The sequence below is a fragment of the Tachypleus tridentatus genome, chromosome 13 (genome assembly GCF_004210375.1).
Source record: "Tachypleus tridentatus isolate NWPU-2018 chromosome 13, ASM421037v1, whole genome shotgun sequence".
Classification (NCBI taxonomy): domain Eukaryota; kingdom Metazoa; phylum Arthropoda; class Merostomata; order Xiphosura; family Limulidae; genus Tachypleus; species Tachypleus tridentatus.
The window spans coordinates 64,658,665-64,682,093 of NC_134837.1; the positions used below are offsets into that span (position 1 = coordinate 64,658,665).

The following is a 23,429-nucleotide window of genomic DNA, read 5'->3' on the forward strand; positions in this document are numbered from 1 at the left end:
GTTAAGTACTACAATTTGAAGTAGCCTGAAACTGAATTAAATGAGCATTCAAATTTAGAAGTTAACTGAATTTTGGAAAGTACAAAATTTACTATATTTGCCAACAAGATTGATATACAGTTTTCGTTCTCAATACAAATAGATTTTAATATACAAACTATAATACAGTTTATAATAACGGTTTTTTACAAATAATGCTATATATATATACAATAGTTTTACAAAAGTACAAATAATTTGAGTCTTCTATGTGGTCTAGAGCTGAATATCTTATCGAGGGTTCATGACGAGAGAATTAATTTTGAGTTGATATAGATACAGTTCTCTTAAAGGTGAATTTTCAACAAATTTAATAATTGCCTTAGAAACTGTACTTTCGTTAGGTATAATTCCTGTGTGGTTGCCGTATTTTTAAACGCTTTAGTTTTTGAGTAACAAATGAAGGAAAATATGCGGGTTCTCAAACTCAAGTTCTTCTCGGTCGTTCAGCTGTTTCCGTGACGTTTTACAACTATGACGTAATAGTAGCCAAACACGCTTTGTTGCGCGCTGAGCATTTTGTCCCTTTTAGTGCTGGTATTTTATGTAAATCTATCGAAGCTTTTTTCGAATTACATACTTTGTGAGACTATTTTTTGTCTTGATATTGCTACTTTATACTTGTTTTGTGATAATATGGTTTACTGCGTTGCTCATGGTTGTAAAAACGGTTCGGCATCGAGCAATAGCTTCTTTTCGTTTCCATGCAAGGAGAAGGAACCGGCAAGGTGGTGACAGTGGGTGTGGATGGTCAATACGAAGAACTGTACTGCTTTGCATCATGAATTTATGGTAAATATTAAATTAACCTTTCAGACTGCTACATCTTGTTTGACTTTATAGACAGAATTATGATGTATAATTGAAATTCATTTTGTTACGAGTCATAAATACCCGGAACAATGATTGTGGAAGGGCCGAGTATTAGTTACCATAGTCGGCAAAGTATAAACAAATAAAACCCAGTCTGTGATACCAATAATTTATAAACACCAGACAGGTTTCGAGATGCTTAAAATTGCACGTGAAATAATACAGACCATATTTGTTGTCATGACTTAGGCTTACCATTCTTCCACTGGAGGTATGATCGACTCGCAACCGGCCTGGGCGTTAACAGTATCACTCACAGTTCCGCTCCTCTCGCTCGTGGAATTGTCCTCATCACTGGAACTTGTCAGATCTGTGTCAAAAGTCACTGTTCTGAGTTCGTTCAGAGTTGGTTTGAATTGATATGGCGCTACTCAACACTGTTTAGAACACAAAGTCAAAACAGACTCCGCCTCTGTTTCTCTGTATGCATTGGCCATGTTTATTTACATTCAACGCGCTGGCGTTGGCGGTTTGTTTGGCAATTATTACGTCACAGTAATTTTCCTAGCGGCAAACGTAAAAAACTAAAACGTTCGGATTGCCACTCGGAAAGGGCTCTTTCTGCACCAAATTCTATGTTTCATTTATTAGCACATATTTTTTATAAAAAAGTGAACCTGCAAAATTAATCAGTATGAGTAGTTCTTTTGACTGCAAAGTTTTCTTTTTTCTACAAAATTCACCTTTAACGGGGAGCTAGCTAGCTATTCAAGCGGGCGTTTCTCACAGCATAGCCTGGCATGGCCTAGCGCGTTAAGGCGTGCGCTTCGTAATCTGATGGTCGCGGGTTCGCGCCCGAGTCGCGCCAAACATGCTCGCCCTCCCAGCCGTGGGGGCGTTATAATGTGACGGTCAATCCCACTATTCGTTGGTAAAAGAGTAGCCCAAGAGTTGGCGGTGGGTGGTGATGACTAGCTGCTTTCCCTCTAGTCTTACACTACTAAATTAGGGACGGCTAGCACAGATAGCCCTCGAGTCGCTTTGTGCGAAATTCCAAAACAAAACAAACAAACAAGACATTTATAGTATATGAACTATAGCAAATCAACGATGTGAACTGTCTCTCCGCGTGTTGCAAAACTACCTTTTATAGTCGTAAGGTAAAGTTTTCGAAATTTCAGCTAGCAACAATACTGGCGATCACTGGGATTTACTTACACACACAGTACATTGTTGATTCCTACACACGAAAAATTATATAAAATTAGTGAATGAGCGGGAATTTTGCAATACACGTTTAACAATATAAGTTACATACATCTAAATAAATATTTAAATGAAACAAACATTCATATTTAAATAAGTATATAATAGTAAACCCATCACGGGACGTAAAAAATCTAAAAACGCAACCAAGGTAGACAGTGCTACCATCACTATCCAATGTTAAGGATAAACGCTTGGAACATACATGTCTTAAAGGGTACCACTACCTTCATTTGTAACGACGACACAACAGTAAAATGTGTAGCATTGTGATTTGAGTGTGACGACCGCTATACGCTGGTGGGTCAGAAGTAGATAAAAAAAAACGATAGGTTATAAACTGTGATCAGTCCGTAGCCTCGACAAAACAACTTCATCCTTCTGAATCTTATGACCAGAGGAAAATAGAAGGTTTAATCCAGTAAAGTTTGTTATGATGTTGTTCATGCCCAGCCGACTACCAACTGGGGTACAGTCAAGCATTGTATAGAAGCCAGTAACTTATATGGTATAAGAATAGCCATAATGGCACTGAAACAGAGAGGCTTAGCTGCGGTGTCAGCATGCTCATTCCGCGAACATTAACGGGAGCAGGTATCCAGAGATACTGGATTGAAACAAAAGGTATACAATAATGGGTTTGTCATCGTTGAATGTCGACGAGAACAAGGTGAGAACTAACATTGAGCAATTGTAGGTCCAGTAAATAGGTAAGAGAGTCAGTATAAATGGTACAGTCAGCGTGCTGAATGACTTACACATGAAGCAAGGTTAGAGAAATGGCATACATCTCGGCACTGAACACAGACATTTTAGAGAAAATCCTGCGAGAAACAATTGAACCATAACAAATCATAACAGATCATACAGAATCACCTGATTTTGAATAATCTGTGTAAACAAAAATAGAGGAATGGTTTGAAAGATGTTTGGCAAAGAGAAGATGGTACTTCAAATCAGGAGTATTCACCTTCCTCAGATGACTCAAAGAAAGGTCACAGGTGAGGATGGTTACCAGCCATAGTGGGATAAGCGGACCTGTGCAGACAGAAATCGCATCTAAGAAGAGACACAATTCAGCCAAATGTGCCTGGACACGAAGGCCAAAATGAAGAATGGCAGACTGTCTTTCCTGAAAAAAGCATATCCCACTGAGGAAGGAAGACAAAACTACAAGTGAGATGGTGTTGTAAGGATTGAAGTTATACCAAGGGCTAACTGATCATAAATCTCTCCAAATGACAGATAAATAAAACAAACAGTGATAGCATAACCCAAGAAAATAGAATATATAAGGATGTATTGAGTGGCAAGGGCAAGGTGGATACACGCTAATCAGCCAGCAATGCCACCCTTCCATGAACTCATCCATCATACAACCTGTTATTTAGGTGTGAAGAAACTGCCAAAAGACAACAGCTTCAGTATGTTTTAGAAACATTCCCTGTAAGAAGAGATACACTGATTGATAGATATTGACCAAATCTTTAATGCCATTCAAATTAGAAGAAAAAGCTCGAAAGTATCACTGTACCAAAGTGGTTCTTTTTCTTAAATGGAGGAAAACTTGGTGGAGAAGCAATTCCAGTAACTGAAGGCGTGAAAGAATAAATGTTCTGCCTCTTGAGGTCGAAGAAGATGGATTTAAGATGTTACCAGAAACAGGAACCAAAGAAAATTGACCCAAATAAATACTAGCATAATAGTGGGGACCGAGATAGGAGTAGATGCTAACCTGTCTACTCTTTTTTTTTCCATAAAGGGAAAATGACTCTTCACATGACCTGAGAAAACTTGTTGGAGTTACAGAAATATCTTTCTGCACTCCCACTATAGTAGTGTAGGAGCAAGGGACAACAGTTTCCAAGCCTGAGGATAAGAAATGTTATTTTAAGTACATAAATATTGTACCCCTTTCTTTCCCACCAACATAGGTCAAGATAAAAAATAATAGAGATGGGAACCATCACAACAGATGTAGTGAGGATACAGTTGACAACAACAAATGTAGGCTTAACTATCAGAATGAGCATATATCAAAAAGCAACGACAAGATGCCTTAAATGTTTAAACTGTTAACACTGAAAACATATAACAGGGTTAGGAGTATATGGCCATAACGTTCAGTGAAGATAACATGCCTTGAGTGATAGCAGAAGGTGGAAATGGTGTCATTAGCATTATAATTAGAACATTGGTGGGCAGCATAATTACATATGTTGTACAGCAGAAACTCCTTGGCTGGAGAAACCAGCGAGTATCTATGACTCAGGGATATTCTTCAAATTCCTTTCTACGATAACTCTTCTTGAGGACTTCAAAGTGGCATGGGAGTAACCTCAATAGGTACGTTCCCAAGAACTTTTGTCTTCATGAGAAGTTCACTGTGGTGTGGTATATATGTTTCAATCAAGATGTCTCCAGAACATAATTCATTGACTGATTTGGGAGAGCCAGCAAGCCTCTTTAATTCCTCTTGGACAGAAAAGTGTACATTTGCCTTAATGATTTCTCATTCAACGGATGTAAAATTAGAAAATGAGCCACAAAAATCTACTTGAATCGTAATTGTGGAACAGCGTTCTTCAGAGATATGTGGTCGCTTACCAGTTAGTTGTTTTTACGGTTTTATTTTCATTTAGGAGTGAGGGATTCATAAGAAAACGAAAAAGATTCAATGCCCACTGATACTCCCCACCATGGAGTCTTGTGAGGGAATGCACTAGGATGCATATCAATGCTAGGGCTTCGTGAGCACTATAACAAAATACTAGCATCAGACGTAATGCCCACAACACCCATCGAGGATTCCCGGTACTGGTGCTCAGTTGAGCCAGCCAATGAAACATGGGGGTCCCTTTCTTCAAGAATTCAAAGTCAAATTGGTGTGTTGCAGTACCCCAGTCACCTACCTTCCCTTCACGGATGTAAAACACGTGAATGGATGTTCATGCATCAGAGGAGGTAAACAAAAATTACCAAACTTTTACTGGGAGATCCATTCACCACGTAAAGGAAGGCGCTTGGAGAGGTCACTAATGATAGAGGATAATATATTACCAACTGGTCTTCCCAGATCATGGGTGCATGGGAAGGAGATAAACTAATTCTAACTCAGTCTGTCTATACTGACAGGACTTCATTAGCAGCAGGTGTAACATTGCTTGTCAAAATATTTCGGACTCAATGTTTTTCATTTCTTGGTGTCAATGTGTTTGAATATGGAATGTTTCTGTTTCCTCTTGTTATTAAGTAGAGCTATCTGTTTAATATCTCTAATCAAGGTTCCTTGTGTTACTCATCATTTTGATATTTTCCTTCTGTGACACCTGACAATAAATTTACACATTACTAAACAGCTTGTGTTCCTTTCTTCTGAAAAGGTATACCTGAAGTGAAGAGGTTATTCAATCCATGACCTCAATGCCATTGACTATCAGCAAAATATGATAAACTATAATTTTTCACTGGGTAATGGCAATATTAATCATATATGGTTGGTTTGTGATGGTAAGGTGCTCTCATAATATTATAGATGACAAAAGTTTAGTATTATCATGACTTTGTTATGTTCAATGGAATAAGCCAATCCTTGTCATCTTTTATATTGATCTCAATAGTATGAGAAATTTGTTTAGAAACAGGTCTATAAGGAGAATCTGTAAATGTTTCAGTTGTCATGTCTCTTTCATGTTCTTTAACTTGAACGATTTATAACAGTATTATATGTGCATCATCAACAACACTAGGTTGTACAATATCTGAGTAAACACAGAGTCTACCAAATACATTAACAGTATGTAGAGATGCATAGATCAATATCGTGTATGAATCGTAGCAAAATACATAATATTTGTTGGATTCATGAAGACTGGTTTAGAATTCCAATTAAATCTTCAGTTTCCTTGTAATGACGTGGTTTAATATAAATTATTTTATTGTGATCATCAGAGATAGGAAAGAAAACTATCCATCTTCAGCCAACTACACAGGTACTATAATTCTCCTAAATCCACTTTCTTGAGGTAAATAGATTTCGGAAGATGTATATGATTTGACGACGTATTGGTGGCAAGTATCAGTAACATCACATACAACCAATCCTCGCACAGTAATTAGTAATACAATTATATATAACATTTTTATGGCAATTGATTGAAATTAACATTAGCTATTCAGCTAATTAGGGATTCAGCTATTTACTTATTTGGACATTATCCTTTACATTTCGTCTTTACCCATCCTTGTTTACAAAAGATATCCTTTATAGTATAGACACTGCTTGGGGACTTGATAATACATTGTAATTTGTATTCGTAAAATGTTTCATCTAATTTTATCCAAGATAGTCTTGCAGTTTGTACACTGAGGGATTTATTTCCAGTATTTTATGAATTGTAAATAATTCACTCAGGCATACATCCTTTCTTATGTTGACGTTTTGCGCTAGTAATTTGAACTTGGTCATCCATTTGAAATTGAAATTTAGCCTTTGTAATTTATAGACTATTTTCAACATTACAGTGTAGAGTTATTAACATCCATTTTAATACTATGGTCTTATAAAATATTATAAGAACTGGCTAAATCTATAAATACTGTGATGTAGTTCTGTGTTCCATGATGGGTAAAATAATGCCACATTTTGGTTTTAAGGTTATGATTTAAATGTTTAACTACAGACGCTTTTGCTTCATTATATGTAGCAAATAAGTGAATATCTTGTTCATTGAAATAAGGCTGGAACACAGGATTAGTAAGTACTGCTTTAATTTTGGTTTTAAGTTTACAAGGTTTATAATCTTACGTTTAAGTAGAATAGCTCATGCTTATTTAGAAAATGCATCAAAACACGTCACCAAATATTTAAATTGATTGTTATAGAGACTTAGTAGATCGATAGATCTACTAAATTAGCCTGATATAATCACTCAGTTTCTTGAACATATTAATATTAAATAGTTTTGTGTGGAGTATATGTATCTTGACGCCTTTCCTTGATCTAAACTGAGCGTTTTACTTAATACTATTATTGATCTATACAAAGGCTACACACCATATGCCCCCCGCTAGTACAGCGGTATGTATCCGGATTTACAACACTAAAATCAGGGGTTCGATTATTCCCCTCGGTGGGCTGAGCAGATAGCCCTTTGTGGCTTTGCTATATGAAAAACACACAAACACCTACACACCATATAGCTAGCAAGATTTCAATTATCATAACAAATGGATTGTAGAATGTTATTCATGTAATACATTATTTACGACACCTGATTAATTTGGTTTTTACAGCAGACAAAATTTAACCTTAGATGACTGATGATATTAACAGTATTCAGTGGTTTACAATCAAGAAACAAATGGTTATGCAAAACAATGTTCATTTATTTAAAATGAGCTTATTTAGACATATTTCGAACGTTCAAATATCATACATGTGGTAGCCAGCGAAATAGTCGAGACTTTTGGCTATTTACAAATACTTGGAACACATGGGAGTTTCTAATAGAACTGGAATTAATATTCAAACTAACATTCCTATGTATTCTACAATGAAACATCATCACATTTGATTTCTTCAAAATATCTTTCGATTATAACTTATTGACGTAATGATCGCAAGCTGCTGATAAAAAACGTTCACATATTATGAATGAAAATATTAGCCTCAATACAAATTCAAACGATCCCTTTATTCAAATAGCTCTCTCTCTTTCTTTAAATAAACGTTGTATAATTTTGTAGCACTATTCAGTGTATTTGTACGGCAGAATTATTATCTTTAGAATTGATTTTCTTCTTTTATATCAACAGATCTTTCATAAACTTTAGGCTGATAAAGTGAGTGTACTAGTTCTATATAAATGAGAAGCATTCATTCTGTGTGTTCAGTTTGAAAAGTCTGGTAACATTACCAGTGGCTTATTCTGCCAAGTTACCAAATACTGAAGGTATTGGTGCTAGAGGTAATACTCAAAATCATTCTTTCTGTATTAGTGAGTTTCTTTTCTGATGTTTCATTCTCAGACAACTCTCTCAATAGTGAGTTGTTTCTGCTAATGACTTGTTGAAAATGGATAGTATTTTCATATCCCAGAATTTATTCCTATCGATCCCTGTTGTAATATAATGCTGAGAAGGATTTAAAATATCTGAGATTTTTCTCTCCAATAAAAATAATTTAACCTCTCATTAGTAATAGATTTGAGAGTAAACCTTCTAATTTTACAACAGAATTTCCATCTTCACATAAGAATCCAAAGTTATTGAGACCACTACTGATCTATGATGAGACGTAAATTCCTCAAAATAATCACTTAGAGAGAGATTATTATTTTTATCTGAAATGTAACAAACACTCTTAATGTTTTAGTACAAAACAGATGAACCTAATGTTTCTAGTGGATGATATAATTTAAGATTCATAGGGGAAGTGGTGAAAGATCCCGAAAAAATATTTGTTTCATATCTCCGAGGTAAGTCTTCATGGGTGTCTCTAATAAAAAAAAACACAGTAACTTTGGAGTCACAAAACTAGACGCTAGACTCGCAATCCAGGGGTCGCATGTTCGAATCCCCGTCAAATCAAACATATTTACCCTTTCAACTGTGGGTCAATCCTGCTATTCATTGGAAATAGAGTAACCCAAGAGTTGGTGGTGGGTGATGATGACTAGCTGTCTCCTCTTTATTTTTTCGCTGATAAATTAGGAATGAATACGATGGATGGACCTCGTGTAGCTTTGCGAGAAATTCATAACAAACAACGTCCTTTAAACCTATAAGTAGGGTTAAAGAAATATCAGAGAACAGTAACGATAAATTATAAGATAACTTGGAGTTTACAAAATAATATTGAATTTGAGGGTATTTGTGTTGATCAAATTAAAATAACTTTAAGATACAGATTATAGCTACACAAAGGTTACATAAGAAATAACAAAACGTAACAACAATGTACAGATAACAATACAATTTATAACAACGGTTATTACTAATAGTTATTACAAACAATGATTTATATATACAAGTTATACAAACAATATTAAGTCTTCTATTTGGTCTAGAACTGAATATTTTATCGACTGTTCACAATGAGCAAATTAATTCTGAGTTGATAAACCATCTAGCTCTCTATTCTTGGCTGGCCTCACGCCATTTACCAGCAGACTCTTCTCGGAAAAATATCAACGTCTGAAATTAATTCACTAAAATTAAACAGTTTGTAATGTTCCAAATATATATAAATTGCCCTGGTCAAATATCTCTAGGTTTTCGATTAATAAGGTTTTATATTAGCTTCTGAAAATTATAGTGTAATAACTGTAGCAAACCAACAATACTAAACTGTCAGATAATCACGAAGTGACTTCAAACAGCAGCCACTAAAGGAATACAAACATAAAACCACAAAAAACTAATAACACTAATCAAGTTTAGACGTCAGTTAAAAAGACAATTCATGGAAACAAGAGATACAGGATTAAAAACACAAATAAATAAAATAATAAATCAAATCAGAGCAGAAGTAGAATTATTAAAACAAGAAAAATGGGACAATTTCTGTTCCCAACTAAATGAATAAAACAGATCCGAAATAATTTTGGTTGCACTTAAAACGACTCAGAAATGGAGATATTGCAACAAGAAAATACCCACCACAAGAACACAACACATACAAATAAAGAAAAAACCGAAGCATTCAAACAACAACTTCAAAACACGTTTGAAACACACAACGACCCAGACATGAATGCTGTAAATAACTTTATAATGAATAACAGTGAACTATTTGAGCCACTCTTCCAAGTAGACTTAAATAATTGTCAAATGAACAACACAAACGAATACACAAACACAGTGCTAACAAGCACAATTCTCGCACAAGAACTCATAAAAGCAAAAACAAACACTAAAAATAAATCTCCAGGAGAATACAGCATAAAGCCATTCTTCTTAAAAAAGACACTCTGAAATTATTTGAGCATCTGACAGCAGTTTTTAATTTACCATTACACTCTGGTTATATCCCGGTTTTATGGAAGCATGCAAACGTATTAATGTTCCATAAAGAAGGAAAGCCAGCCAATAACCGAAATAGCTACCGACATATCAACCTGACCAGCTGCGTAGGCAAAATTCTTGAGAGAATAATCAGTGAGAGACTCTCCACATTCTTGGAGATACATAACATCAACACTGTATGGCATAACGGTCTCCGGTTCCGAAAGCAAGAAATGGGACTACTGTGGGGAATTATTCTCTGGATATCAAACTTTCTGAAAAACAGAAAATGTAGAGTTAATGTTGAATGGACCTTCTCAGAATGTTTTATTTCAAAAGCTGACATCCATCAAGGAGGGGTGCTTAGCCCTATCATATTCATCAGGTACGTGAGTAAAATGCCTCAAAAAGATCCAAATAAGGGATCTTCTCACAGTTCGCTGACGATGTGGCAGTCTGAAAAAGTACATCAACACCAGCAATAGCAGCCACAAATATACAACCACAATTAAATAGAATAAGTAAATATTGTCAAAAATATAGAATCAAAATAAACACAACTAATACTATTCACAAAGTTAACTAAACAGAAAAAAGTACAATCACAGATCTATGTGAATGGGGCATTCCTTCAGACTACTACATCTGCAAACTGTTTAGAATTAACATTGGACTCTGAAATGATATGGATAAACCACATAAATAATATTAACACAAAAATTTAGATAAGAACAAACTATGCTGGGAGTTTAACTGGTAAATATAATGAAGCAAGGACAGGTAACATAAGAATATATAAAACATACATTAGACCCGTCATTGACTACACCCTTGTGCAAATTAATTGAAACAAATGGTCATTTTACAATATTTTCAGCATAGCTGCCGGTGTAGGTTCGCTGGACCCGCTGATTTCCTTTAATAGTCATTTTTTCACACAGACGGCGTCATTAGTTGTGTTTTGCAGTATGGTCGATCTATTTTTGGGATATATGACGAAATTTTGAGAAATATTATGTCATTCGAAATTGCGTTAGAAGGGCAAGGAGACCAGTCAAAAAACAACTTCTTACCAACTCAATGAAGAAAAACGGTATCGATGGGGTCTAAAATACAAGAACTGGACGCAAGAACAATGAAGGAAGGTGTTATTCAATGACGAGACTCATTTTTTCGTACAGGGTCAAAGAAGTCTGCATGTTCGCAGATCTCCAGGTGAGAAACTTCAAGAATCTCATATCAATCAGTTCGTAAAACATCCCTTAAAGAAGATGTTATGGGGCTTTTTCAGCTACTATGGCGTCGGAGGTTTACATATCGTAGAAGGTATGATGCGAGGACCACAGTACATCGAAGTTTTGCAGAGAAGAGTCGTTCCAGAATTGAAAAAGAGATTTCCAGATGGATCTGGTATTTTTCAGTAAGATCTGGCTCCGTGCCACACATCGAAACTTGTGAAAATTTTATGACTACAACGCGAATAAAGGTGCTGGACTGGCCTGGAAACTCTCTAGACTTAAATCCTATTGAAAATCTTTGGGCGATTTGCAAAGAAAGACTTCGGGGAAAAGACTGTTCTATGAAAAATACCTAACTGAGGCCATACTTGAGGTGTGGTACCGCGATCCAAAAATTAGTAAAGATTGCAGTCAACTCGTGGACTTGATGCCAAAACGGATTAATGATCTTCTGAAAAATAAAGGCGGCCATATCATGTATTAATTTGTGAATACTTTTTGGATTCTCAGAAATAAATGGAAAAAAAATTGAAAAAAATCGTAATTTTCCGTCCTGTTTGAATTAATTTGCACAAGGGTGTATTTAGCTCCTGCATGGATAAATGTATGTAAAAGACTAGTAAGGTCAAACTACAAACAATACAAAATACACTACTTATAACAGCTTATAAAGTACCCAGAACTGCATCATGTGAATTCATGCATAAATACACACAAATAAAAACAATAACAGATAGACTCCTACATAGTACAATAAATTATTTTGGCAAAAAATTGGAGGAAAAACGAACTAGTAAGCGAACGAGACAGATACTGCAAACATGATGAAGATAGTCCTAAACACCTTTCCATAGTAAATATATATTTTCAAAATAATACAAAAAAGCCACCTATAAACTAATAGCCGTTAGCTAATAAACATAAAAAATGATTTATGTGAATGTTTTATCGTTGACACTATCTAACGATAGTGCAAATAATTATGAAACTATAAAGAGAAATGATTTATTTGCACCAAGTGTATATGTAGATAGTACATGGACATTGCCCTGAGTAAGTGCAGGTTACTCTAGCCCTCATATACAATGTATAAGTACACTTGACAGTTGCTAAAACAAAGGAAGGAGGAACAGGTTGACGAAACCTGACCCTCCTGGATGTATAAACACTAATCCCAACTAACAATGAGAGAGAGAGAACCTCCTTGGTGACTTATTAAACATGTCAACTTCTTGTTTAATATATTGCTCATGTATCTGAATTATGGATAAGGTTGGAAGACTTACAGTATTTTAAAAAGCTTTTGATAAGGTGATTTTAACAGTGAAATAACTATTAAGTTAGTATATTCTTATAAGTTTAAGTATTATTAAGTTAGTATATTCTTATAAGTTTAAGTGAAGGAAAAATTAAAACTCCATCAACCACAGTTACAACTTAGGTTTATTAATCTCAAAAGAAATAATTAGTGTTTCTTCCTGTTCGTACTTTCTGATTAATTCTAGTAATTAAAATACTGTTATATCATTTAATATAATTTCTCATCATTCTTTTTAAGACATTCTTATTATTATTATGAAATAATACGTAGTTAGATTTATATCTGTAGACTTGCTAACTTTTTGAAGTACCATAATGGAGCAAATGTACACAGTAAGGAGAAGTGTGATGTATATTCACAAAATTATATAAAAAAATATTATATACCGGCGATTGGTATGAAAAGAAATATGTTGAAAAACGTTTCTGATCATGCTAACTACAAACAACGCTCTCCAGGTCATGAGAAGAGTTTTGAAAGCTAACGTTTCTGATCATGCTAACTACAAACAACGCTCTTCAGGTCATGAGAAGAGTTTTGAAAGCTTCATTAGAGAGATGGAACTGAGATTGTTATGTTCGGACTTGCTTCCTTTGTTGACAATTTTGTGTATGACAGTGTATGCATTAACTTCCCCACTGCTGCTACAGCGCAAGCATTAACTGTAATTCTTCGAGTTAAAGCTTAAGTGCTGCACTCGCCACTGCATTGGTACAAGATGGAAACTGAAGTAGATGAAGGCTTGGGTTCTTTAGGAGCATGACTTTTTTTAAAAAATGATATTGCTCTCAGTACAGTTTTTCATATTGCAAAATAGAGGGAAAGGTGACATCATGAAAGAGCAGTGTAAATTTTTTCTTTTGGACAAATATTTGTTCACAAGAAGACCAAAGAGACACCAAACTAGAAGAGTTGCAAATGACAGTTTAAAGGAATGTGTATCAGTGCAACATTAGGTGTAAAGTATCAAGTAGGATTATGTACCATTAATAGTAAACAGCAATGGCCATCTGGTTTTAACACCTACAAGATGTGGCTTCCATCAGTCAATGTATTGTAGTGACCTCACTTTGACTGAGAGGGTTCAATTGGGCATTCAGCAGATGAGAGCTTGCTGAATGGGTGCAATACTGAGTTCAAAGAGACCACTCGGGAACTGGACTATGCATTCATCCAAATAATAATGCTCGGCACCTTCTCAGCCAAGATAATGTGCATGCGTGTCTCAGGTCATTTTGGTTTGGAATGCTCAGATGATGTGGTGATGCCAATTTGAGTGGATGTGCACTTCTCTTCTACTGTTTTGATTTTATTGTGAGCAGTAATATATTGTTTTTATTGCATCTTTAGAAAATACCCCAAAATAAAAATGAATTATAAGTTTCTTTTCATCTTCTGTGAATATAAAAGCTAGAATAAGTAAGAAAGTGACCCCACAATAGGAATTAACAGCATAGTGACAGTTTCTGTTCCTGGTCCATCCAGTATCAATGAGCTGTTGGACTGTTGGTAAAAAAAAAAAAGATTTCTGTAGAAAGTATGATTAACTGAATATTAGAAATAAAAAACTTAAGAGATCCTAAGAGGCCACTGCTAGATACTTGTCATAGAGTACTTTATACAGTGAGCCAAAGCTGATCTCTAAGTTAAAGACTAGTGCAGAATATTTGTAGAGGAGTTGACCAAGAACTAGCTGACATAATTCATAGCACTTGAAGATATTCACACTTAGTAGGTAGAGTACTACAATGGCAAACTGTTCGATGATGTGTGAAGACTTACCTTATCATTCATTGTATGATGACCGGAAGAAAGAATGGATATCTTACAGATGGTTGAGTATACATTTCTGAAAGTAGTTATTGTATTGCAGGCAGCACAGTTCGTTTATTTTTTCTGTAATTTTATACAGTCTTGTTCATTCACAATGTAGGTACAATGTATAAACATAAAACATAAGATGTACAAGAACTTCAACAAGAAGATTTGATAAGTTATAAAACACAACTTACCAATAACTGAATAGAAGAACCAATACAATGTCACTCACTCAATACTCATTTGCTATTTCAATTGCCTCTTTATATTCTTGTTTCTGAATACTTTGCAACAGCTCCCTCTAGTAAACAAGCTATAATACTGAACATACAGCTTACAAAATTGTGTCTTCCTAAATGCAACAGTCCTTTGAATAATCCTAATACAAAATTTAAGTACTGCCCTAAAATTTCATTCAACAAGTCTTTTTGGTGTTCTTTTCTCTGGATTATGTCATGGAGATGAGATGGCCTCTCATATTTTTATTTAATGACATGTTAATATCTCTCTAGATAAGTTGTCAGTGGAATATTTTAGTGGCTATTTTTATTAATCCTCTGGAAGGGCTCTCAACACAAACAATGGGCTTCACAGAAGTTCAACTTTCAGTTGTCAAATTCTCCTTTGAGATTACCTAGTTAGTTGTTACCTTCACTTACTGCTGTACACACTTGTTAGTAACAGTACAAAAACTTGATCTTGCACTTAATCTTCATCCACATAAATAATCAACTGATATAACAGTGTTCACTCACATCCTTCAACTATCTTATCAGAACATGGTCTTTTTGATTCAAAGTATCTGAAACCGTTAACCCAAAAGTTCAAAGTTCCATCCCTAATCTAAGTGAAGTTCTGCTGGTACTCCAAACTTAAAAAAATTTGAATTTCCTTCCTAGTTTCTGATTCCTTCTTATAAGCAGTGCATGCTTCTCATGCTTTTGTTAAACAGTTTTATGCATCATACATCATTTGAACTTCTAAATTCAGTTTAATTGAATATAATCACAGAAAATATCAAGATATTAAAAGTAAAAATAACAACGACAAAATTTTACACAGATTCATACTTTAAACTTCTCTCCCTAGTTCAAAAGAGGTATTAAAATCATAAAGGGAGCTATTAAAGTTCTCCTTACTTAAGGGTTAAGAATAAATAAATTCAACTGTGTAAATACGAAAGTATAATATTGCAACAACAAACTTTACTTTCAACCACTATTTCATTTATTAATTTTAAGAAATACTCTATGGTTTTAGTTTCAGTGAGTGACTACCACAAAATCTTCTAATGCTTTGTCCTCTTTATATGTTAACTCATATCAATACTTTACATTTTTTACACAAAAAATAAATATGCTGGTTAAATATCCACTAATACCAAACATTAGACAAAATGAAAGTGTAGTAATATTTTATTTATTCTTTACAATAATTTTACTAGAAATTGTACAATTTTTCTTCAGAATGAAAAGTTGAGATGTATAATTTTAAATCATTAAGTTTTAAATCCAAGTCTATAACTGTTCAGAAAATCAAATTCATAGAAGTTATTCATAGCTGTACATAAAGCCATGTTTAAATGTTAATGTAAGGAAACTTGTTCTAATCAATACTCACCATCAATTCATGAAAAAGGGAGGAAAGAGAAACTGTCAGCTATAGAGTTTCTTTTTTGTTAGTGGAAATATTAATATTCCTTTACTGTAAACGTATTTCCAGTAGGAACTTGCCTCCTTTCATAGAAGTAGCCATTGTCTTATAGTGCCGCCCTCTATATGCTATTTTTTCCATGCTGCAGGCCTTCAGCCCCCACATACCCAATGATTAGTGTGGTTCAATTCTGTCTTGCATGAAGATCATAAGAGGATAACCCTCCAGCAACAGGAATGCTACACACCCTCCTGAAGCATGTGATTTCTTCTAACTGATTCTATCAAGCTATCACTTTGGATACTGGAAGAAAATGGAAGCACCAGTTTTCAATGGAAGGGTGGAAAGAGTTAAGTATCTATCAGAAACACATTTTCAGTTATAGCTTATGGCATAATACCTTACCTCTTCTTACAAAATAGCTGGAATCCCACACGTAGAAGGACTAGCATGTGTGGGAAAGAAAGAAGCATTTTTTGAAAGCATCCAAATAACACCTGAAAAAGGTAGATCCTCACAGTAAACAATTATACATTGGAAACTTCACTTTATACCAGGTGTGGAAAGATGTGCCAAGAAATGGGAAAAAATAAGAACATCTATATGAGAGAAAACAATGGGTGGGTAGTGATCCGAACACTAAATCCATATGATGACAGTAATATGGGTAAGAGTAAAAAGGATATGTATCAAGGTACCATACACAGCAAGTCAACTTCATTCAATTCATTGGGAACCAAAATCCATATAAGAGTAGAACTAGGATCATACCATTTGCAAGTCACATATAATATAAAACTGACATCCATGCAGAAACAGTATCATACTAGTATCAAGTCAACTGCAATCCAAAACAAAGCCATCTAGTGCAAGTAGGAAGGGTACAACAGACTGGAGGAATATATCACACCTGCCAATCTGTGATAACAGTAAAGTGATAAAACTATAGATCCAGGAACCCACCATCCAAACAATAAGAAGAAAGATGTCATTGTATGGTGAAATATCCTACTCAAAATCAATCAAATAGGAAATATTGCAGCACATCCTTGGTATATGAATATCCTCAAGGGATAGCACAAGATGAAGAACCACAGTAACTTGCATGTTTATCCCCAACAATCACAGCATGGTAGCAGTGAATGAGTCCAACTGAGTGAGGAAACAGACACCTTGAATACATGTGCAGCCTGAGTAAGTGTGCTGGTAGGTGGTATTATCTTCATAGTAGTAACTTGGACTTCAGAAATCATTGTTGAAGATTAATAACCATGCATAATACACAATAAAAGAAAACTGAGAAAAAAGGTTATCTTATATTCATGAAAAATTAGAATAATAATTCCACTTCAGAAGCAATAACTAAACAGCAGAATCAACATGAAAAGAAAATGTAAAAAATCATTAAGTTGATTTACATGATCAACTTGGTTGACCCATGTTAATCATGAAGTATGTGGGAGCTCAAGGCAGTTAAAAATTATTTTCCATATATAGCACTGCACTATATTACAATAGCTATTTCTGTGGGAAGAGATAAAACACCGTTATCAGAAAATATGTTACTTCCACCAATTTCCACTCAAATTTAATTTTAACATCTTTTAATTTTCTTTTGTCACTCTATCATGTCAAACACAAAGAATAATTCACAATTACAAACATCATAAATACATCAAAGATCGATATATTTTGGTCCTGTTTCTTGTGCATCAACAACTTTTAAGCAACTACAACATTTTGTAACAGTCACTGCAAATTCTTAACATAAACAATAACAGTATGTTTTATATCCCAGGTGTATGTTACCTGAAAATTGTTTAAATTCCTTATTAGTTCTAAACAGTTTATCACAAACTACAAAACTGTGTAGTATTTCTCAAGTATGTATTCCTTTATCAAAATGCATGGTAGTTTGTTGGGTGACCAAAACAAACTACTACACGGCACATTGTGCGTTATTAATGTACGATAGTTTAGCAATTTTCACCCTCTGTATTTTGACTGTGGCAATCCACACTATCAAATATTTTTTGGTACATGTGCTACACTGGAGTCAAAAGTCATACAGGTAAATGATTTTTCTTGATTATTCATTACCAAATTTTCAGCACAAATTTACAAAATATTTTGAAATTATCCTAATTAAAGACCTTTTAACACAACAAGATATTAGCTTAATCAATTAGCACACATAATGATGCTTGACAGGGCTTTACCTACTGCATGGGGGTAATGATAAGAAACTGTTAATCTAAATTCCATGGCATTACTATAAAAACTGCTATCATATATTTTTAAAAATCTGGTAATTTCTGCAAAGTAAAGGTCTATATCAAATAATTGGGTTGTGATTCTATAGATAATGCAAGTTACTATTGAGTGTCAGTTTCTTACTATAATCTGTTGGTGTGTATTTACAGAAAGTCACAATATAGAATGTTTTTTTTTTATCATTAGATATCTTAATGCACTGTTTGCTCTAAACTACTTATTACTTACTATATAAACACAAGGTCACTCCTGCATATATATATTTGTTGATCTTTAAGTTATTTCAAAATTCCACACAGTTGTAAGGATTCTCTTCAGTATGTATACTATGATGTATTTTTAATACAATATTTGTTCTTAAGTCTTTTCCACGTACAACACAATTATAAAATTTCACTCACTGTGAATGTTTTCATGCATTTTAAACCCATTTTTGTTTGAAAATGTTTTCCACATATTTCACAATTCTAAGATTTCTCTTCAGCATGTATTCTTTTATGATATTTTAATGCACTATTTGTTGTAAACTGTTTATTACATACTACACACATATAAGGTTTTACACCAGTATGTATTCGTTCATGTTTTTTTAAGTTACAGTTACTTCCAAACTGTCTTCCACAAAAATCACAACTGTAAGGTTTCTCACCAGTATGTATCATCTGATGTATTTTTAAATCACCATTTGTTCTAAAGTTTTTTCCACAAATAGTACAACTGTAAGGTTTCTCACCAGTATGTATTCTCTGGTGCATTTTTAATTCCCCGTTCCTTTTAAAGTCTTTTCCACAGATACACAACTGTAAGGTTTCTCCCCAGTATGTATTCTTTTATGAAACTTTAGTGCACTAGTTGTCGTGAACTGTTTATTACATACAACACAAGTGTAAGGTCTCTCCCCAGTATGTACTCGTTCATGTTTCTTTAAGTTACAGTTATTCCCAAACTGTTTTCCACAAACAACACAACTCTAAGGTTTCTCCCCAGTATGTATTCTTTGATGTATTTTTAATTCAGTATTTGTTCTAAAGTGTTTTTCACACATTGCACAACAGTAAGGTTTCACATCATTGTAAATTTTTTCATGCTTTTTTAACCCACTGTTTGTTTTAAACTCTTTTCCACAATCTGCACAACTGTAATCTTTCTCTCCAAGGTGTATTCTTTGATGTATATTTAATTCAGTATTTGTTCTACAGTGTTTTCCACAAACCACACAACTGTAAGGTTTCTCCCCAGTATGTATTTGTTTATTCAATTCACTATTATACAGATTCTCTCTTGTGTTCTTTTAGGTTATAAACTGTTACAGATTCTCTTCCACATGTTATATAACTGTGGGGTTTATCACCATCCTGAGGTATATCAGATTGTTTTATGTTGTTTCCAGTTAAGTTTGTTTTTCCCATGAACATCTTGTTTTAAAACATACTTTTCAGGAAACTGACTTCCACAACAGATGTTCACACTGCTCTTTACATCTAAGGTCAAAACAGAAGATACAACAAAGTTAAAATAGTACAATACATATATTTATTTCATAGGTTTTTTTAATTAATTTGATCTATTACAATTTTCAGCATGAAGAATCATGAAACAAAAGATGTATAATACATAATTCATTTCAAAAGTTTAATATAGTAAAAAATATCAATAGGACAATATTAAAGACAATTATAAAGAAATTTTCATAGTTCCACACACAATAAATAATTACCTCTGTAGTACAATTCAGTAATGGAAACGTGGGTATAACAAATTGTTGAACAAAAGGTTTATAATGGACAAAGTGTAAAATAAACTGTAAAATAACCAACTTAAATTTAATAAATACCTTATTACTTTAGCGAGATAAATATCACAATATATCCTAATGTTTTGTCCTCAACATTTTGAGTGACATCAATGTCCTAATGTTTCTCTTCAAGAGATCTACATGCAAGTTAATTACCTAGAAATTCCAAAACCTTCACATAATGAAGTTGTTTATCAATGTTTTTTTATTCTGCTATCAAGTTTAGGATCCCTTTTACTGTAAACATTGTAAGTATTTGCTTCAGTATGGAAAATTACGAAAACTTTGGATTCATCACCATCAAATTCTCAGGTGCGAGTGTTTAGAAAAATGAAATACACAAAGAGCAATCACAGCAGTAAATCCTCTGTACATGTTAAAATACTAATCTACATAAACTGGTTCCAACCATTACTCACACAAAGTGTATACATAAAGAACTATAAACATCAGACAAATTGCTAAGTTAAAAGGTTGTTTCATTTTATAGTAACAATGACTGTTCTCTCCATCCATTTCCATTCAAATGTAATGTTAACATTCTTCTGTTTGTTTCATCATTTTATAGTAAAAAGTCCTTCTCCAGACAATCTTAATTTTGGTGTATTTTAAATTTTTTTTTCCTTTTACTTTTCACTTCAAAATATTCCTCATTGTATAAATAAAGGCATAAAAACACAAGATATAAAAATCTGATACACCTATAATTAACAGTCTTATGTAGGTTAATAACTTCTGACAAATCACCACAATTCAAACACTTCTATTAAGACAGTGTCAATCAATATATAGTTTTTTAGATGTTTCTACTTACCAGATGTACTTTCCAATCTAGAATCAACACACTGCACATCTTCTTGTAATTCAGTTTCTATCTTCACATTGATAACACCACATTTTGAACTATCCAAATCATCATCAGTACTTTTACTGAACTTTGATATAACCTCACTTTGTGTTAGATCATCAGACTGTTCTGTTTTCATTGTGACAAATATGTTCTAAATCCAAACAATACATTCAACATGTTAATAACAACTAGTGGCATAATTAAGGTTAACAAGTACATATATCCAGTATACTACTGTAAAATATAATGATATAAAACTATGACTTCATTATTAGTTATGTGTGTATTAAAAATATATATACAGTTTTAGATTAAGACATAGTAACATATCAAAAATCTAGGATAAGTCGACTTTAATAAGAAGAGTGAAACATCTGTAGATAACCAACATTAAAGTTGCAATAAGAACATTGTAACATTTGCGAACAACTAACATTACTGTTACAATGAGAACAGTGTAACATCTGTGAACAACTAACATTAATGATACAATAAGAACAGTGTAACATCTGTGGATAGCTAACATTAATGTTACAATGATAACTGTGTAACATCTGTGAACAACTAACATTACTGTTACAATGAGAACAGTGTAACATCTGTAGACAGCTAACACTAATGTTACAATGAGAACAGTACTGTCTGTGTACTTCCATCATTAATGACACTAAGATAACTCTACTGAACAGTTTTCTAAAGTTCTAGTGAATTTCTTAAGACTATAACAACAAACATCTGAACAATGATACAGGTCTAGTCAAATTGAAATACATCATTACAGCTAAACAATCACTTCAATAATAAAACTATAAAGTCTTTAGTCTACAAACTACCTCAGTTTTCTCTGTTACTCCATACTTGTCTTCTTGTTCCTCTTTTACCAGACCAGACTTCAAATTGGTAGAAAGATCTTTCTTGTAAGGAACCAGCTTCTTCTGTTGGTATAAATAATGTACATTTATCCACAACAAGTGTGGATATAAATCATCCTTCACTGGATGTGGTTTATACATACTCTAACATCCACCAGTAAGGTACTAATTAACATCAAAGTGTAGAGAATAATTCTAAACATACAATGAAACAAGAAACACAAGTAAATCAATATTCAGTCTTTATTCATACACACTAAGTTTTTATTAACTAAGATGTATATATTTACAGTGGAACTTTACATCATTCAATCTACTATAATACATACAAGTTGTACTTTTTATTCTGTGCACTTCAGCTGTGTCATATGCAAGATTTTGTTTATAAGGAGTATTGGTGAGAAAAGACAAATGATTAAATCACTGATTGACAACAATGCTTGGGTGGATGAGAAGCACCTCAACACTCATGAACACGAGTTTACGTTCAAAATTTAAAATGATATACCATAAGACACAACCATGGTGTACAGATAAAAAAAAGTCTGACTTGTAAATGTGACAGCTGCAGCCGAAAGGTTAACTTTCTGCTCAGACAGAGAGAGACACATCATAGGATAGATATTAAAGTACATTTTAAAAAGTCTAAATTTAAGTGATACTTTCTGATAGAATATTGTAATCCTTTTATAACATTACTGAGTTGTCTTCTGTTAACAACTACAAGATGTTTGATTTGAATGATCTGGAATTTGTGACATCATATTTCTCAAAGTTCTCTACTTTACCACTTTCTCCACAGCATAAGTTCTATCAGCAGAGGATACATACACAACTTTTCCTGCCATAAACCAGATTTTGTTTTATGTCATGATGCCATTGTGGAGGAGAGGGTGTGAAAGTACCTTTTTCAAATTAATTTTAATAGTAAATTTTGACAAGATGTGAAATGACCAAAAATTGTCCTCAGGGCAACAGTGCTCTTTCATCATGAATCTACACAAGGTTGATCATTTTCAATAACCACGAAAGAGAAAATCTAAACCTTTTATCTTTGTAACTTGAAATTGCTTTACTTTATTCTAAATAAATATAAATTATTAACAGTATACATCTATTAATAGTTACATTTTATTGTTTTATTACTCTTTAATCTGTATCTAACTAATAATCCTACCATACAAGTTGCAAATCATTTGGCAAATGTGTAGTTCATGCAACCTTACTGAATTATGCAACTCCCATGCTACAAGCAGTTTGCTTGCAAGCATAACTTGTGAAAAATTATTCTTTATTTAACATAATGTAACTTTACCTAACCTAATTTTTACATTTTAGTTACTTTCATAATAATAAATACAGAATGCATATGAAAAAAAAAGTATATATATAATACTTACCCAGGTATTTTTTATTTCCTCAATCGACTTTTGAGAAAACACAATCATGATGTTTTTTCATAGTAATGGTACTACTGCACTAA

The 23,429-nt window shown here is 33.5% G+C and overlaps 1 protein-coding gene across 12 annotated transcripts in view; it reads right to left on the minus strand.

Annotated features, from left to right (window-relative positions):
* Positions 1–7,316: 7,316 nt before the first annotated feature.
* Positions 7,317–23,429, minus strand: part of LOC143237334 (uncharacterized) — a 54,796-nt gene continuing 38,683 nt past the window's right edge. For 9 of the 12 annotated variants that reach the window (XM_076476466.1, XM_076476463.1, XM_076476469.1 and 6 more), the window contains exons 3-5: positions 21,905–22,009; positions 21,039–21,225; positions 7,317–8,900 (exon numbers count right to left, since the gene is read on the minus strand). In XM_076476466.1, coding sequence (XP_076332581.1) covers positions 8,749–8,900; positions 21,039–21,225; positions 21,905–22,009 — 444 coding nt within the window. In that variant the 3' untranslated portion in view covers positions 7,317–8,748. Of the gene's footprint in view, positions 8,901–15,904; positions 19,911–21,038; positions 21,226–21,904; positions 22,010–23,429 lie in introns of those variants that run through there. The other 3 variants (XM_076476471.1, XM_076476474.1, XM_076476473.1) reach the window with 3 other exon arrangements.